The 19,051-nt window shown below is 41.6% G+C and overlaps 1 protein-coding gene across 1 annotated transcript; it reads left to right on the top strand.

The window, feature by feature from the left end:
- The first annotated feature begins 5,382 nt into the window (after nucleotides 1-5,382).
- ZNF2 (zinc finger protein 2) lies at nucleotides 5,383-13,976 on the top strand. Its single transcript, XM_012641900.1, has 5 exons — nucleotides 5,383-5,437; nucleotides 8,633-8,704; nucleotides 9,874-10,000; nucleotides 11,979-12,092; nucleotides 12,615-13,976. Exons 2-5 carry the CDS (start codon nucleotides 8,672-8,674, stop codon nucleotides 13,622-13,624), a joined length of 1,284 nt encoding a protein of 427 aa, XP_012497354.1. The 5' UTR covers nucleotides 5,383-5,437; nucleotides 8,633-8,671; the 3' UTR covers nucleotides 13,625-13,976.
- The last annotated feature ends 5,075 nt before the right edge of the window (nucleotides 13,977-19,051 follow it).

Raw genomic sequence — 19,051 nt, 5'->3', positions numbered from 1 at the left:
TACAGGCCAGGAGAAAATGGCATGACATATTCAAAATACTAAAGGAAAAAAAACTTTAATCCTAGAATATTACACCCTGCAAAAATATCCTTCAAACATGAAGGAGAAATAGACTTTCCCAGACAAGCAGATGATGAGGGATTTAGTCAACACTAGATTTGCCCTATAAAAAATGCTTACAGGAGTTATTCAATCTGAAAGAAAAGGATGTTAATGAACAAAAAGAAATCATCTAAAGCTATAAAATTCACTGTTAACAGTAAGTACACAGACAGATATAGAATATTCTATTGCTATAATTACAATGTGTAAAGCACTCATATCTTAAGTAGGAAGACTAAAAGACAAACCTATCAAAAACAATAACTACAACTTTTTTAAAATGTAATTTTATTTTTCTAATCAGCTGGCTTTAAGATCCATAACTACAACTTTTTAAGAGATATCATAAAAAGATATAAATGCAAACAAAAAAATTGAAAAAGGGGGGATGCAGTTAAAGTATAGAGTTTTTTTTAGCTTTCTATTGCTGTTCGTTTATTTTTTGTAAGTAAAGTTGCCATTACTTTGAAATAATTGGTTATAAGATTTTTTTGTAAGCTTCATGGTAATCTCAAATTAAAAGACCTACAACAGATACACAAAACATAAAAAGCAAGAAACTAAAACACACTACCAGAGAAAATCACTTTTATGGAGAGGAGCGGGGAGGGGAGGGGGAAGGAAGGACCACAAAACAACCAGAAAGCAAGTAACAACATGGCAGTAGTAAGTCCTTACCTATCAATAATAACACTGAATGTAAATGGACTAAACTGTTAAATCAAAAGACAGAGTGGCTGAATGGATTAAAGAAAACAAGACCCAACCATATGCTGCCTATAAGAAACTCACTTCACCTATAAAGACAGAAATAGACCGAAAATAAAGGAATGGAAACAGATGTTCTATGCAAATGGAAACCAGAAAAGAGCAGAATACTTGTACTTATATCAGATAAAATAGATTTCAAGGAAAAAACCTGTAAAAACAGATAAAGAAGGTCATTACATAATGATATGTGGAGTCAATTCAGCAAGGGGATGTAACAATTGTAAATGTATGTGCACCCAACACTGGAGCATCCAAATATATAAAGCAAATATTATTAGAGCTAAAGAGAGAGATAGACCCCAATACAATAATCATTGGAGACCTCAACACCCCACTTTAGCATTGGACAGATCATCCAGACAGAAAATCAACAAAGAAACATTAGACTTAATTTGCACTCTAGACCAAATGGACCTAATAGACATTTAAGGGCATGTCATCCCACAGCTGAAGAATATATGTTATCCTCTTCAGTACATGGATAATTCTCAATGATAGATCATAGGTTAGGCCACAAAAAAAGTCTTTAAAAATTAAAAAAAAATGAAATTATATCAAGCATTTTTTCTGAACACAATGGAATAAAACTAGAAATTGATAACAAGAGGAACTTTGGAAACTATACGAATATATGTAAATTCAACAATATGCTCCTGAATGACCAGTGGGTCAATGAAGGAATTAAGAAGGAAATTAACAAATTTCTTTTTTTTTTTTTTTGAGACAGAGTCTCACTGTGTTGCCCGGGCTAGAGTGCCATGGCGTCAGCCTAGCTCACAGCAACCTCAAACTCCTGGGCTCAAGCGATGCTCCTGCCTCAGCCTCCCGAGTAGTTGGGACTACAGGCATGCGCCACCATGCCCGGCTAATTTTTTCTATATATTTTTAGTTGTTCAATTAATTTCTTTCTAATTTTAGTAGAGATGGGGTCTCGCTCTTGCTCAGGCTGGTTTCGAACTCCTGAGCTCAAACAATCCGCCCGCCTCGGCCTCCCAGAGAGCTAGGATTACAGGCGTGAGCCACCGCGCCCGGCCTAAAAAATTTCTTGAAACAAATGAAAATGAAAACATTTCAGAGCCTATGGGATACAGTAAAAGTAGTACTAAGGGGAAAGTTTATAGGAATAAGTGCCTACATCAAAAAAGTAGAAAAACTTAAAATAAACAACACAATAATACACCTTAAAGAACTAGAAAAGCAAGAACAAATCAAACGCAAAATTAGTAGAAGAAAAGAAATAGTAAACACTGATGAAAGCAATGAAAGAGGACACCAAAAAATGGAAAGATATTCCATGCTCATGGATTGAAGAATCAGTATTGTTAAAATGTCCATGCTATCCAAAGCAATCTACAGATTCGAAGCAATCCCTATCAAAACACCAATGACATTCTCCACAGAAGTAGAAAAAATAACCTTAAAATTTATATGGAACTGCAAAAGACCCAGAATAGCCAAAGCCATCCTGAGCAAAACAAACAAAACTGAGGAATCACATTACCTGACTTAAAATTACACTATAGGGCCAGGCACAGTGGCTCACACCTGTAATCCTAGCACTCTGGGAGGCTGAGACAGGAGGATTGCTTGAGCTCAAGAGTTCAAAACCAGCCTAAGCAAGAGTGAGACCCCATCTCTACCAAAAAGAAAAAAATCAGCTAGGCGTTGTGGCCTGTACCTGTAGTCCCAGCTACTCAGGAGGCTGAGGCAAGAGGATTGCTTGAGCCCAGGAGTTGGAGGTTGCAGTGAGCTACAATGACGCCACTGCATTCTACCCAGGGCGACAGAGTGAGACTCTGTCTCAACAACAACAACAAAAAAAACAAGGAAACTGAACACCCCTTCTCACTGCCTCCCTTTTCATATTAAAAAACAAAACAAAAACAAATTATACTACGGAACTGTTGTAACCAAAACAGCATGGTACTGACATAAAAATAGACACATAGACCAGTGTAATAGAATAGAGAACCCAGAAATAAATCCACACATTTATAGTGACTTATCTTGACAAAAGTGCCAAGAACATATAGTGGGGGAAGGACAATCTCTTCAATAAATGGTGCTGGGAAAAGCGGATATCCATATGCAGAAGAATGAAACTAGACTAGACCCTTATCTCTTGCCATATATAAAAATCAAATAAAAATGGAATAAAGACTTAAATCTAACACGTGAAACTATAAAACTATTAAAGGAAAACACTAGGGAAATGCTCTAGGACATTGGCCTAGCCTATGCAATAATTTGTTGAGTAATACCTAAAAGCACAGGCAACTAAAGCAAAAAATGAACAAATGAGATCACACCAAGCTAAAAAGCTTCTGCACAGCAAAGCAAACAATCAGCAAAGGGAAGAGACAACCCACAGAATGGAAGAAAATATTTGCAAACTACCCATCTGACAAGGGATTCATAACCAGAATATATAAGGAGCTCAAACAATAGCAAATAAGCAAATAATCCAATTAAAAAATGGACACAAGATCCACATAGACATTTCTCAAAAGACATAACCAAAGTATATGAAAAACTGCTCCAAAGTTTTTCATATCATGAAGCAGAAACAAGCCACCTTCGTTGTGCCCCGTCCAAATTCCTGACCCACACAATCCCTTGGCCTAATAAAATTGTTTTAACCAACTAAGTTTTGAGTGGTTTGTTACATTGCTGCAGATAGCCATAACATCCTGTAGTTTGGCAGAGCCCACAAGCTGGTGGGCCTAGGGCACATGTGTTTTACTCTATACAAGATAGATGTCTGTTACTTCTTGGCTGCTTAGCTTCCATGTGCTCTTCCTCTTTTTGAGAAAATCAGCTAAGATTCTCTCAACCTTCCTAGATCAGAAAGCCTGAACAACCCTCCTAACTAAAAAAAAAAAAAAAACCAGAAAAAATGTCAAACGATTGCAAACATCTTTATAAATACACTGGTGAGCAGGCACAAAAGTGAAAACTTTGCAAAAATTTTGAAAAATAAAGGGAGAGCTAGAATCCGGAGCAGCAAACCTAACTTTTACACTGCTAAAACCTGGAGAACATAAACTTCCACACTGACAGCTACCTGGGGCATTAAAGATAAAGCCTAGGGTCTGCCAATGCGTGGGGAATTCTAGAAGGAAACTCAGTTAGGATCCCAAAGTATAAGACTAACTGAATAATAAAAACCACCACACAGAAGGAACAGCAAGAAAATATTTGTCTTGGATGGCATGACTTTAATCAAGTTCTAATCTTCTAGGTTGGTCCAAACCCCTTAGAATAGCAGTCTGCCACAACCTCGCCTCAAGATACTGTTATTAGTCCCCAAATCTTATTCACCAGCCATTCATCTTGCTACTAATTCTTTCCACCTTCATCCTCTAGTCTATACCTTTGCATGTGCTATTCTTAGATTGCACTTTCCTTTATTCTTAAGAAAGTAATTACTCATTCAAATGTACTAGTTACAAGAAGCCTTTTCCACCTTTCCCAGCCAGTTAATTGCCTCCTCCATTGTACTCTTCATAGTGTGTTGAACATAATTATAGAAAATACTGCATTGTATTATAATTTTACATTCTGATTTTTCCATTGGACCATGAGTTTGGGGCAGTAACTGCATCGTATTCATATCTGTAACAGTGCCTTGCTTATAGTAGGCAATTTGGGTATTTTAAAAATTAAAGTGTAGACTTGTTTCTGAAATAGGATTTTATCATATTCTTTGTGTAATTTTCAGTTTTTCCTGAGCTCTAGTTCAGTGGTTCTTAGCTTTAGCTGCACATTAGAATCACTTGCTGATCTTTTCAAGCTCTTGTTTAAAAGTTTAAAGTTCTCCAGGTAATTCCAGCATGCAGCCAGGGTTGAGAATCCCTGCGATGTCTCCAGCTTGGGCCCTTCCAGCAGCTCCAAGGCAGGCAGGCTGGTGTGCGCTCCAACTGTCAGGAGTCGGACCGGCTGCACAGTTAAATACATACGTATTCTGGGCTCTTCTCTTCTTTCGGCACAGATACGCGCACAGACTAGAGCTGACTAGAGCCGCAGCTCCATCCTCAAAACCAAGCTCTTCGCCTCTCTTTACAAAATTTCAGAATCAAATTCCTGAAAGTGGACCTGCGGGAGTGGAAACAAGCCCCTTCCAAATGCCAGAAGACTTGATGTCGTCCCGGTCTTCACCAGGGCTAGGAACGGGGCACAAGGAGCAAAGAGACACATTTCCTTCGGTCGGTCCTCCCATCGGAGGCCTGGAGGGACGCAACCTCAGACATAGGCCGTACTTCAGGGTGACCCTAAGTCTCCCAGGAATGCACGACAGCAACCTCTCCTCGCCAAGGTAATCGCACCGGTAAGTGAGATCCGGTGCAGCACCTCCAGTCCCTTTCTCAGGAGCATGCGCTTACGCAGCCTTTTTCAGACGTCATATTAAAGCGCGCCGGCCGCGGAGACCTCTGGGGGATGGAGTCCATGCGAAGGCAGCGCATTGATTGGGAATTGCGGACGCCAGGACTGTTTGCGCAGGCGCGTCACTTTCCTGACCTAGAGAGTGGCCGTCTTCCCTGGTTCCGAGCACTCTGTGCGGAAGGTGAGGGTTGCGTGTGTGTCTTCCAGGAGGGGAATGAGTGCAGCGGCCAAGAGAAAGGGACACTGAGAACTTGGGGGAGGTGCTGTGGGGGTAGAACTGGGTGACGCGGGCGGAGCCAACCTGCAGAGTGTGTGTGTAGCGACGTCCCGTCTCCGAGGTGCGGACAGAAAGTTGTCCCTGTGTCCCCTTATGTGCGTTTGCTTCGTGGGGTGTGGGCACCCACTATATGTCAGATCCCGTACTTTGAGCTTGGCAGTTTGGAGTCTTCCTTTGCCCCACCCGTTCCTTCTTCCCATAATGAGTGCTTAATGAACGTGGGCGGAATTGACTCTAGGGTGTCGCCCGCTCCAGTCCCTCCCTCTTTTCCAGGAAGCGCCTCAAATTGCCTCATTTAGCTCCCTATCCTGGGCCTCTGCACAAGTACTGGGGGTGCTTCATGGAGGAGGTAGGATTTGATGTGAAAAAACACAAAAGTAGCAAAACATTAAGCAAATTTGAGACGGCGACAATTTTTACTGCAGTGCAGGAACAGTGGGAGACGGATGAAGAAAAGTACTCTAGGGCCTAAAGGTCACATTCAGGGCTAGAAAGAGGAAAGGACTAGTGGCAGGGAGCCAGTTAGGAATGTGTGATAATTCTGAGCAAGCTGTTCTGGACCTGAGTTAGGATGGTTTTAGTGGCTGGAAAAGATACAAATGACATTGGAAAAGAAAAGTCAAAAGGACCTGGTGACTAGGTTTGGAAGGAAAGAGAGCGAGGTGTAAGAGTTTGAATTTGGGACCCTTGGGAGAATAATAGAACATCTGATGGGAATGTCAAGCCAGGGAGAGGAGTTGATTTGGGAGTTTCTTAGAGGAAGATGGTTTTCAGGTGATGGCATAATGCCTAATTCAAAATTTGCAGTCACTTGGAAATGCAAGATGAGTTTGGAAGAAGAGTTGGGACTGGATCTGGAATCCATCTCTGTAGAGGTGGAAAATGGAACCCTCAGTGTGGATGGGCTTTCTGAGGGATAGCAAATAAAAATGAAGTAAAAATAATTGTAGAAAGACTAAGCTATGGGCAGCTCCATGTTTCCAGGGGCAAACTAAGAAAAAGTCACAGGGAGACAACAGTTTTATTGGTTGGAGGAAGTCAGCCTAGTGCAGTATCATAGCAGCTACAATAAGGAGAAAAAGACTGTTGAAATCACATTAGAAATGCGTTGGTAATTTTCAAGTATGCAATTTCAGGTGTGTGAGGGGCAAGAGCAGAGTAACAGGGATCCAAGAAAAGTAAGTGGTGACAGTGTGGAAAAAGGAAAGCTTCAAAGAGAACTATTTTGCTAGAGGGAGGCCATGGGATTCAGTGAAGATAGGAGAGATACTGGGTAATTCAGGGAGCAAATTCTGAGAGAAAACAACAGTGGAAGAAAGTAGGACACAGGATGTAGTACGCAAAGGTAAAGTCCTGGAGACAGACATTTTTGTCTTGTTGACCTCACACATCTTGCTGCCTCACACATAATAGGTATGCAGCAAATATTTGTTGAATAGTGGGATAAAGGAATGGGTGAATGGGTTGGCATTGGGCAATAGAAAGGAAGGAAACTTTCATTTGTTTAACAAACTATGATAAATGCTTTTTGTTAATTGCCTCAATATTTATAACTGCCCCGTGAGGTTGGGTATTAAACAACTTTTGTTGTTGTTGTTGTTTTTAGAGACAGGGTCTCACTCTGTTGCCTAGGCTGGAGTACAGTGGCCCAATCGTAGCTCACTGCAGCCTAGAAATTCTGGGCTCACGTGATCCTCCTGCCTCAGCCTCCTGAGTAGCTGGGACTACAGGCACATGCTACCACACCCAGATAATTTTTAAATTTTTTGTAGAGATGGGGTCTTGCTATGTTGCCCAGGCTGGTCTTGTACTCCTGGCCTCAAGCAATCCTCTCACCTCAGCCTCCCAAATTGCTGGGATTACAGGCATGAGCCACCATGCCTGGGCTAAACAGCTGTTTAACACTGTTTTATACAACTGTTGGCTTATGTAAGTCACCTGAGGCTTCATGGTTAATAATTCCATGTCTGTGGAATGCTTTCTACCACACAGTCCTATCCTCCTTGAAACTCACTCCTCCCTGCCCACCCGCCACCCCCAAATCCAGAAATGCTGGATTTCACTATGTTGCTTTAATTAGACTCCTGATTGTAAGAAACTAAGATGTTACTCAGCTAACTGAAGTAAAGAGAGTTAATGATAAGGATTTGCCCAGAGCCCAGGAGGATTAGAGTCTTCTGGAAATCCAAGAATAAATAAGGCTTGTCTGCATGGAAATTGGAACCCATGGGTGGTACTTGGTGAGGTGAAGGACTTCAGGGACAGGAATTCTTAGGTCTTTGCTCCAGCACTTCACCACTAATGTGACGGAGCTGTTCGTCCCTCTGCCTGCTTATTGTCTCACTGTCTATTATGACCTTTTCTCTACCTCAAACCTCCCATTTGCCCACAGGTTCTGCTTCCTGGTAACTTTGGTTCCCCTGATCCTGTGGCTACTTCAGTACCTCCAATATCCCTTCAGCTCATCACTCACTTGTCCTGACCTTTCTTAGTTCCCGTTCCTGAGGAAGGATGTCACCTTTTAAAGCCAAATCATATCTCAGTATACCAGTCATCTGTGTGTTACCTACTACGGCCTAGTCACTGTGGCTCCAGGAGTGACACACAGTGTCACGTGGCACAAAACTTGGCTGCCCAAGGGATGGTCCTTTAGCAGGGGCTATGAATGGGGTACTTTTCCTTTGAAGAGGCTACAGGTTTTTCTTGACATGTCTCATCCATGTAGTCATTTACAAAGTTGCTTATGGTTTCTGTCCAGTAATCATTCAGGGAAATATTGAATGTGAATTTATAAATACTGTATAAACCTTAATATATGCTGACTCCCAGGAGTAGAACTCTGCCTCTAGGATCACGGTAAAACAAGCAGTGCATTGCGTTCTAATTCACAGCATCCAGAGCCATTCGCTCTAATTCCGGTGTGGGCTGGGGTTGCTCCGGGCCTTGCTTTATTTTGCCCCCTTTTTGTAGGGTGTTGGGAGTGAGAGGGGACATATCTTACTGGTATATGGAGAGTTCTTGCTTCATGGGTCAGAAGACTACAAAAGAGGACTGGTCTTTCTCATGTCTTCTTTCTCATCTCACAACTTGCCTCATTAGGACTCTGCACTTTTCTACAAAGAGAGCACACAGGAAGGAATGGCTGCTGTGTCTCCGACAGCCAGATGCCAGGTGAGGTGGAGTTTGGGTTTCTGAAATACTCCAGAATGTAACCACTTCTCTTTCTCTGTCCTGGAACTGCTTTGATCAGACCCAGGCAGGCAGATGAGTAAGTCCATAGGGAGCACTTCCTTTCCATGTGACTTGAAGTGTCCTTTATGACCTTCGCTTGCCTTGAGTGTGTGCCCAGTAGCCTGTCACCAGGCAGACAACCCTTGGAGCTTTTGCTCTGAGTGATTTTGCCTAAAAGCCAATGGTATGGGTCTGATTCGAAGGTCTGGGGGACAGTGAGCTGGTTCTGGTCCTGACTGGCCCTTCAGTATGTCCAGTATGGACTAAAAATAGGCCCCAGTATTCCAGGGAGTGTTGTATTAGGTGGGGGAGTATGATAACACACTGTAGAGCACCTCAGTGAGGTTGGAAGAGTCTTATGTGGGTAGAGACACGTGGCTTGCTCCTTTCCTTCCGAAGGGCAGTCTTGAATTTTGTGCTCTGGCCTAGAAATTTTGCAGACACACTGGAGATTAATCTGAGGTTTTAGAATTAGGGGTAAAGATGCAATCTTATAGAATCACAGAGCATCAGAGTGAAATGAGAAGGATCCTAAAGATGATCTAATCAACGCCATTATTCTAAGGATTTATAAATAAAAAACAACAACAATTGGCAAAATTTGAATAGGTTGTAGATTAAATAATAGTGTAATATCAATGCTATTTTCTCCATTTTTATTATTGTGATTATAACAAGAATATGTCCTTGTTTTACAAAATATACATGAAATATTTAGGAGTAAAGGCACATGATGTTTGCAAGAGGTTCAGGAGAATGTATATGTATAGAAAGACAGGAAGATAAAGCAAATGTGCAGAATGCATTTGGGGAAGCTAGGTGAAGGGTACATGGGAATTTTTTGTTCTATTCTTGCAAGTTTTCTGTAAATCTGAAAAAGAATCCATGATATGTAGAGGCTCAGCTATGAGTACAGTGGTGTAGGATTATGACCAAGAACTTTGTGTCTTGAGTGATTATGCCACTTTCCCCAGGTGCTTCAAAGCCCTACTTGATCAGAACCATTTCCTTTCTACCACTTCCATGGTCTCAAGGGTTATCATCTTTATGACATTTTGGTCTGGTCCAAGTAAAGAGAAGAGCAAGGGAGAATGTGATTGTGTTTTCAGGAATCGGTGACATTCGAGGACGTGGCTGTGGTTTTCACAGATGAAGAGTGGCGGCATCTGGTCCCCATTCAGAGGGACCTCTATGAGGAGGTGATGCTGGAGAACTATAAGAGCATCGTCTCACTGGGTAAGGAGAGTTCACATCTGTGCTGTACTAATGTGGGGTTGAGGGGCTGAGAAATTGATACCTCTTTTTCCCCCACCTGGGTTCTGAGCCACCTAAGAGACAAGTTAAAAGAGTCAAAAGACATGGTATAGGGGTACAGCAATAGTCGGCTGCTTCATACTGAACCCCAGCATTGGACAGACGTGTTCCCCCAGCTGTGAGCAGTGCTGGGCAATCACAGAGTCTCTCGCTCAGCAGCCTGCCCCTGCAGAATGGAGGGAGAGCCAGGGAGGGCTGAGGGATAAAGTGGAATGCGTGCCTGAGGCAGGGAGCTTCAGGCAAACAGAAGAGGCTGCGTTCCCTATACCCACTTCTCCTCCCAGCTCACCAGGCATGTAACTTAGCTCCATCCAGGGGACTGAGCTCTGGGCCAAGGGGCCATCTTGTTGATAGGGAAATTTCTCCTCATGGAAGCCAGAGGAGGGGGAAAGAGGTGTTTTCCTGTAAAAAGAGGGAGATGTGGGGGTAGGAATATAGGGTTGTGCCTCTGAGTAGATCACCAGAGATGTGCTTGATTTTGAATATTTGTCTATGTACAGGCTTAGATGCTCACAGAGACACTTTGCAATTATAGAGACTTGTGTGACAAAAGAGAAAGTTAAGAGCTACTGCTGATGTCATATATTAGTGAGAAGTGAAGTTGGGCTCCTGTAGGTAATGAGAACCTCTCCGGAGCTTCAAGTACTAGGCTGAGAGTCCACAGATTGAGAAGCAGGCTTAAAATGACCAGCAGATGGCAGTAAAACGATTCACACTGCAGATTTAATACAAGGCAGGTCCAAAAAGCAAATGGTAGCACCCCCAGATTAAGCTAATCAAGCCAAATAGTTTCCCAAACAGAGTAGAATGTTTGGGAGGCATTAAGGGAGACTGCTGAGTCTTTGTCACTGGCTTTGGCAGGACGAAATATTAAGGAAAATGGAATTCCTAAGCTCAGAGACAGGAAGCCACAGGTAGGCAGGCGATGCGTATGGCTGTTCTGTCAGCAGAGAATCAGCATACAACCAGAGAGATGATGTAAGAATATGCCTCTCTTTCCCAAGCCAGGGCCCCAGTGCAAGGAAATTTAGAGCTCAAGTCTGTTTCCAGGAGGGAATCTGTGTTTTTATATAACCAAAATGGATAGGTTCATTTCTAGTAATTTATCCCAAGGAAATAATAGGATTAGCAGTCCATGGTATATGAGAATGTTCATCATACCATTGTTTGTTAATAGCAAAACATTAAAAACTTATTATTAGCAGAGGATTCATTAAATAATGTTATTCCATATAATGCAATATCATATAGCCATTAAAATGATGAGGTAGATCTGTGTTAATTGAAATAAAATAATATTTTAAATTTATTATGTTAAAAACATCAATTTTACAAATGAGTATTATTTCATTAGCCAGTTTTTAACAGAATGTATCTATAGGTATCTTTTGGTATCAAAATGCATAGAGAAAAAAATGAATATAAAATATGAAAGGCGATCTTTCTTTTTACTTGTACATACCTCTAATTTTCCTACAATGAACACGACTGACTTGTCTCAATAAAAGCATAATGCTGAAGGTAAACAAACAAACAAAAATGGGTACTTTTGTTGTACTTTTTTAGTCAAGGTGATCTTTTTTCATTCTTACTTCCCCTTAGCCAAGGACCCTCATCCTACCATAGCTTCCCATTCACTTCATGGGGAAGAATAAATACATTAATTCAAATGGGTTTTTTCAGTCTTCTGACCAAATGCCACTTGTTCCTTTTTATTAATAGACCTCAGTCCTGGCCTCCATTCAGAGGTTCCTCTGTCTTGTACTGTACATTCTTGGCCTGAGCATTCTGCCTTTTGTATTTTCTCTCTGAAAGACTTCAGAGGCCAGGACTAAGGTTTAAAATAGTGATGTATTTCATCATATACAGCCACGTGGCTTATTTCTTTCTTCCTGAGCAGGACTTCCAGTTCCTCAACCTGATGTGATTTTTCGGTTGAAGAGAGAAGACTGGCCATGGATAGTAGATCTTCATAGATCTGAGGAGAAAGAATGTCCCCAAAGTGTCTCTCTAGGTAACCGAGTATGAACAGGATGGGGAAGAGTTTTGTTTTGTCTTTGTTTTTTGGCTGTGTGCAGGGTAGTATTGGGTATCATCTTTTTCTCAAATGCAGGTCTTCTTCTTTATTATTTATTTGGTATCATCCACTAGCTTTTATTTTTTTCATCTATACCTTAAAGTAGTATTCGTCTATATTCACTAAATGTTTATTTTCTCGGATCTTTCATGTTGCCCACACACACTTGAATATTCCTATTGATTGCCATCCTCTCCACTCAGCATACTCTCCTAATTGTCCTGGCCATGTTCCCAATGGACATTCTCCTCTTTTCTGAGATGTCCACCATCAATTCTATTCCCTGCCTCCTCCTCCTCTCCCAAGTCTGTCTCTCCCTAGAGTGTAAGACTATTTGTAGAAGCAAGCAATGCAGTGACCATGCATTACTTTCAAATTCATCATAGTATCTCCTCTTTCTGCTGTGCTGTTTTCCTAGCCCTGGAAAAAAGCTACATCTGTGTTTTCTGTTTGTTCCAGACTGGGAGACTAAGCCTGAGATTCAAAATGCTTCAGAAGAAGAAAAATCAGAAGGAGCATCGAGGGAAAGGCTAGGAAGGCAAGGTCTTCTGTGTCCTAAATTTGAAGATCATGCACCAGAGGGTGGGTTGGAAACAGAGAAGGAAAGCCCTACAGTAGAGACTTGTAAGAAATCCCTTTCCCAGGAGAAAAGCTTTTTACAGCAAGGGTCAGCCTCACCCAAGAAAATTCTCACTAAAGAGAAAGACCAGGAATGCAGTGACTGTGGGAAGACCTTTTTTGACCATTCATCCCTTATCCGCCATCAGAGGGCTCACACCGGAGAGAAGCCCTATGACTGTCATGAGTGTGGGAAAGCATTCAGTCACAAGAGCAGTCTCAACAGACATCTGATGTGTCACACTGGGGAAAGCCCGTACGAATGCAGCGCATGTGGGAAGGCCTTCTTTGACCGTTCATCCCTAACTGTGCATCAGCGAATACATACTGGAGAGAAGCCCTTTAAATGCAATGAGTGTGGAAAAGCCTTCTTTGACCGTTCATCCCTTACTCGACACGAGAGAATTCACACTGGAGAAAGTCCGTATGAATGCCATCAGTGCGGGAAAGCCTTTAGCCAGAAAAGTATTCTTACTCGCCATCAGCTAATTCATACTGGCAGGAAGCCCTATGAATGTAAGGAGTGTGGGAAAGCCTTCTATGGTGTCTCCTCACTGAACAGACATCAGAAAGCTCATGCTGGGGAGCCTCGCTACCGGTGCATTGTGTGCGGCAAAGCTTTCTTTGACCGCTCGTCCCTCACGCAACATCAGAAGATCCATAGTGGAGAGAAGCCATATGAATGCAGTGAATGTGGGAAAGCCTTTAGCCAGAGATGCCGGCTCACGCGGCATCAGAGAGTTCATACAGGAGAGAAGCCCTTTCAATGCAGTGTGTGTGAGAAAGTTTTCAGTTCGAAATCATCAATTATCCAACATCAACGGCGTTATGCCAAGCAGGGAATAGACTGAGTTGGGTGAAAACTTGAGTCAGACAAAAGACCTCCATAAAAATTTGAGATAGGTCTCCCCTATCTTAAACCCACCATTTGCTCATTCTACCCATTCTGGCTACTGTTCTCTCGTCCTCCCTCTGCTCCAGAGTGTTTAATAAGCTCTCTATTCCTACTGTGTTATAGAACTGATGGGAGTGGGCAGAAACTAGGAAATAACTCTAAAGATTCAAAATTTTGGAAAGGTGTGTCAGACAGTAGGGTAGATGTTAGGAGGAGATCCAGAGATACACCTCTTGTCTGAGAACCTAGACCCCAGGTATCACCGCACTTTAAATAACTAGAGGCTGCAACAGGAAGGAAAAGCCAAAATTGTATCAGAGCAGCACTGGTGTTTTAAGAACAGTTGTTTAGATAGCTGGTAGTCCCTCTCTGTTGGAGCTTTTTGGGCACAAACCTTGTTCTCTTGTGTCCCAGCTTTTAGATATCTTAATACCACTACTGCTAATAGCCAGCACTTACTGACTGCTTATTATGGGTAAACACTCAGCTAAGAGTTTTATAGGGAATAGATTCATTGATCCTCTTACCAACCTTGTGAAGTAGGTACTGTTACTATCCACGTTTTACAAATGAGCACACTGAAGTTTAGAGAGATTAAATCACTTGCCCAAGGGGACACAGCTGGTGAAAGGTGATGCCAGGGCTTGAATACAGGTCTACCTTCAAAGTCTGTTCTCTTTACCATTATGCTCTAAGGTTTGTTTGTGTTATAATTTATGTACATATATTGTCTCAACTAGATTGTAAGCACTTGGAGATGTGACTTAGAGGTTTTTGTATCTCACACAGTGCCTTACAAATGATAAGTGCTCAGTTAATATTTATCTGACTGAATGACTTTTCTACTTACCAGGTTCTCTCCATTCAAAACACCTCTTGGATTCACATCCTTTGAATTTTCACAGTCTAGCTTGTACCTTTATGATCCCTGCTCCCATTACTACAGTAGTCACTTCTTAATTCTAGTTCTTTCCTCCTTCTTCATTACTGAAGAGGGATATGCTAAGCTATGGTACAGTAACAAGCCCCCAAATAAACAAAGATTTATGTCTCACATAAAATCTGATGTGAGCAATTCTGTGTTACTTCATCTTCATCATCCATAACATTTGGTGTCCAAAGACACCATGAAGGAGGAAGAGGTAGCTAGAGGGATTTGTGTGGTATTTTTAAGGGCCAGGCTTACATCCCTTCTGTCCACATCCAGTAAGCCAGAGCCCAGCACCTGGAAGCTAGGAAAGCAAACAAGCACCAGGAGCCTCTGCCACAGTGACATTTTGCATATTACTGTTAGGCCAGTCTTTCCATAAGACCCCTTCCTGTCCATCATTGCCTTCCTCAAGCCCTAAAACAGCTCCCTATATTTAATGAAAACCTCTCTGAATATTTAAGGTCTGCCTTAATGTAATTCCAATTGCTGAACTTAACATCCTGACTCCCCAAACTCTTAGTACCTGGGCCCTGGCCTATATTTTTATTTTATTAAAAGACAAGCACTAGGTGATGGTAACTGCAGGCATCTGCATTCCCTTTCTATTTGCTTAAGGTGAAGTCCAGAAAAGGACTTGGTTCTTGGTTCTGAAAGGCTGTCTGAAATTAGATTACCCTACATGAATCTCAGTGGATCAAGATGAATTTCCCTCAGAAGTTAAATTTGAGAAGCTGAATTGCCAAACAGACCCCTCCCCAACATACTAACAACCTGTTATTCTTGGTCCACCTTACAGCAGATAAGCAGCAGGGAAGACTTTTTGTGTGTGGACTTTTGAAGCAACTTGAGGGAAAACGTCACAGAATCTATGGGTGTGGATAACATCTGATATTGTTTAATGTCAATTAGAAAATAAAAGGAACTATTGACAAACTGTTGGCTATGGCTGTCTCAGAGCTCTGAATCTTTGAAACAGAGTAAGAATGTAAATTTGATAGTTTTCCCTTTGTTTCCTTTTTAAATTTGGTGATCAGAGCATTTTTTAAAATGTGGAATACTATTCCATCTCCCGGTGAAAACTCTGAAGAAAGGGCCATTTTACCTTTTAATTGGTATCTCCCAATATGGCTTGCAGTAGTGGAGGCCTTAAATTTTGTGATTATAGCTTCACCTAATGACCATTAAAAGGAGCAAATCTTGGAAACAAATTGAAATTGGAACTATGCCAGCATTCTTAAGGTATAAAGCAAAAAAGACTGGGTAGTGTTTCTAAGCCTTGAGCCTAAGACTTTAAAAGAGGTTTCAAAGGGGGTGCTGTAGCTTGCACCTGTAATCCCAGCTACTGGGGAGGCTGAGGCAGAAGGATTGCTTCAGCCCCCGTGTTCCAGGCTGTAGTGAGCTATGACCGCACCATTGGAGGACAGCCTGAGTGACAGTGCAAGACCCCATCTCTAAAATTACTAATTAAAAAAAGGAGTTCCAAAGGAATGAAATAATATCTGTGGTACCAAATAAATCCCATCTAAATTTTAAGAGCATTGAGTACTTACTACAAATGAACAGAAGCACTCCATGAGTCAACTCTTTAAAGTGAAGGGTCAGCAATGCTAAAGAAGCTTCAGGTGAAGAGAATGTGGCAGATGGAGGAAATCTGGACACTGCAGCTTGACACAGATGGTTGGCAGGACCACCAATCCCAGAAATGTATCTGGGGTGTCAGGATGCCAGGGTGGCCAGCGGGAGGGTTGGCCAGCTTTGGAGTTCAGCTCTACCCACTGCCTCACTCCTCCCCAGACCTGTATGTCCAAGAATAACCCTTGTGCAAGTCTTACATGATAAATAGCACAGAGCTGAAGAAGGGGCCTCAGGAACAAGGATACCAGGTTAGACAACATCAATATGTTCATTTTCAATAAAAAGAACGATGATTCATCAGGAAGTCTAAGAAAATGACTGCAGTGGATGTCCACTTCTTAAGTAGGCTACCGTGTAGTCCCCAACCCCTGGGCCATGGACTGGTACTAGTCCCTAGCCTGTTAGGAACCAGGCACATCAGGAGGCTCTCAGATCACTGCCTGAGCTCCGCCTCCCCCACCCATGGAAAAATTGTCTTCCATGAAACTTTGCATAGCAGGAGGTGAGCAGTGGGTCGAGCCAGCCAAGCTTCATCTATGTTTATAACCGCTCCCCATCACTGGCATCATCACCTGAGCTCCACCTCTCCCCCTCCACCACTCCCCATCCTCCTGTGCACCCTGTCTGTGGAAAAATTGTCTTCTATGAAACCAGTCCCTGGTGCCAAAAAGGTTGGGGACTGCTGGTGAGGCAAGACTCCTGTGGTAAAAAGGTGAAAAAGAAGTCAATGGGCCATGTCAAGTTAGAGTGATAGGAATCCTGGAGGGTGTCCCGAAGGTGTCCCTGAAATGCATTTACAAGAGTTTGAATGTACTGGGGAAATGTATATATTAGCTTGCATTGATGGTAGAAGCATGAAGATCATAAAGCACCACCATGAGGAGTATATATGGACACAGGCCTGGCCCTGGAAAACTGGCACCTTTTCCCTCCAGCACCATGAAACACCAGATCACTTTGAAGAGACCCTAATATCTATGCCTGAGTGCAGGTATTTTAAATCAGTGCTATCCAATAGGTACATAATGCTAGGCCATGTTTTAAAAAGTGAAAATAGTTGAAATTAATTTTAATGTTTCATTCAAATATTTCAAAAATTTCATTTAAATATTCTAACGTAGTCGATATGAAAATTATTGAGATATCCTACATTCTTTTTTTAAAAAACTAAGTCTTCAAAATCTGGTGAGTATTTTACACTTACAGCACATCTCAAATTTGGGCTAGCCACATTTCAAGTGCTCAACAGCCACATGTGGCTAGTGGCTACTGTCCTAGACAGCACAGTTTTGCACTCATTCTCTTTTAAGATATCTGAAACTATGTGAGCGGAGGGAAATTGCTCAGGAAAAGGGATAGTATAGGAAGAGAAAAGGGTTTAGAACAGGTCCTTGAGGAACATCATGATTTAAATGGCATGAAAAGCCATCAGAGGAAAATGAATAGAAGGAGATAGAGAGGTAAGAGAAATACTAGGTGATAGCAATGTCACAAAAGTCAAGAGAAAAGACGTTCAAGAAAGAGGGAATGGTCAAAAAGCACTCAAAGTTGCCAAGTGATCCAGGGAGACAAAGTCTGAGAACTGTCCACTGGGGTTTATCAGTGACATGGATGGTGCAGCCAAAGTCACATTGGAATGAATTTAATATGAGTGAGAAGTAGAGGGCAGAAATGGTAAGTGCCTACCATGCTGCGCAGTTTGGCTTTGATGGGAAGGAGAGGGAGGCAGCTGGAGGGGGATGTGAGGGAGTTTAAAAATGTTTAAATTTCTTTAAAAATGGAAGAGATATGTAGACCAAATGGAATAGAACAGAGAGCCCAGAAATGAATTCTCCTTATATGATCAAATTAATTTTGACAAGGGTGCCAAGACGATTCAATGGGGAAAGGACAGTCTTTGTAATAAATGATGTTAGGACAAATGGATATCTAATGCAAAAGAATGAAATTGGACCCTTACCTTATATGCAAAAATTAACTCAAAATGGATCAAAGACCTAAATGTAAAAGATAAACCTATAAAGGTCTTAGAAGAAGACATAGGTGAAAAGCTTCATGACATTGGATTTGGCAATGATTTCTTGAATATGACACCGAAAGCACAGTCAATAAGAAAAATAAATAAATTGAACTACATCAAAATTAAAACTCTGTTCATCAAAGGAAACTCACCAGAGTGAAAAGGCACCCCATGGAATGGGAGAAAATATCTGCAAATCATATATCCAATAAGGGGTTAATATATGGAATATAGAAAGAATGCTTACGACTCAATAACAAAATAACAAACAACCTAATTGGAAAATAGGCAAAGGACTTGAATAGACATTACTCCAAAAAGATATACAAATGGCCACTAAGCACATGAAAAGATGCCCAACACCACTAATCATTTAGGGAATGCAAACCAAAACCACAATGAGATACTATTTCACATCCTTAAGGATGACTATTATAAAAAACAAAAATAAAATAACTGGTGTTAGTGAGGATGTGGAAAAACTGGAACTCTTGTACACTGTTGGTGAAATGTAAAATGGAGCTGTCAATATGGAAAACAGTATGGTGGTACTTCGGAAAATTAAAAATGGAATTACCATATGATCCAGCAATTCCACTTCTAGGTTTATGCCCAAAAGACTTGAAAGCAGGGACTGAACGGATATATTTGTACATCTATGTTCACAGAAGCATTATTCACTAGAGCCAAAAGGTGGCAGCAACTCAAGTGCCCACTGGTGGATGAATGGATAAACAAAATATGGCACATACGTATAATGGAATAGTACTTGGCCTTAAAAAGGAAGGAAATTCTAA

This window comes from Propithecus coquereli, unplaced genomic scaffold (genome assembly GCF_000956105.1).
Source record: "Propithecus coquereli isolate 6110/MARCELLA unplaced genomic scaffold, Pcoq_1.0 Scaffold171, whole genome shotgun sequence".
Classification (NCBI taxonomy): domain Eukaryota; kingdom Metazoa; phylum Chordata; class Mammalia; order Primates; family Indriidae; genus Propithecus; species Propithecus coquereli.
The sequence above is the reverse complement of the archived record's forward strand: the minus strand, read 5'-3'. Positions and strand labels throughout refer to the sequence as shown.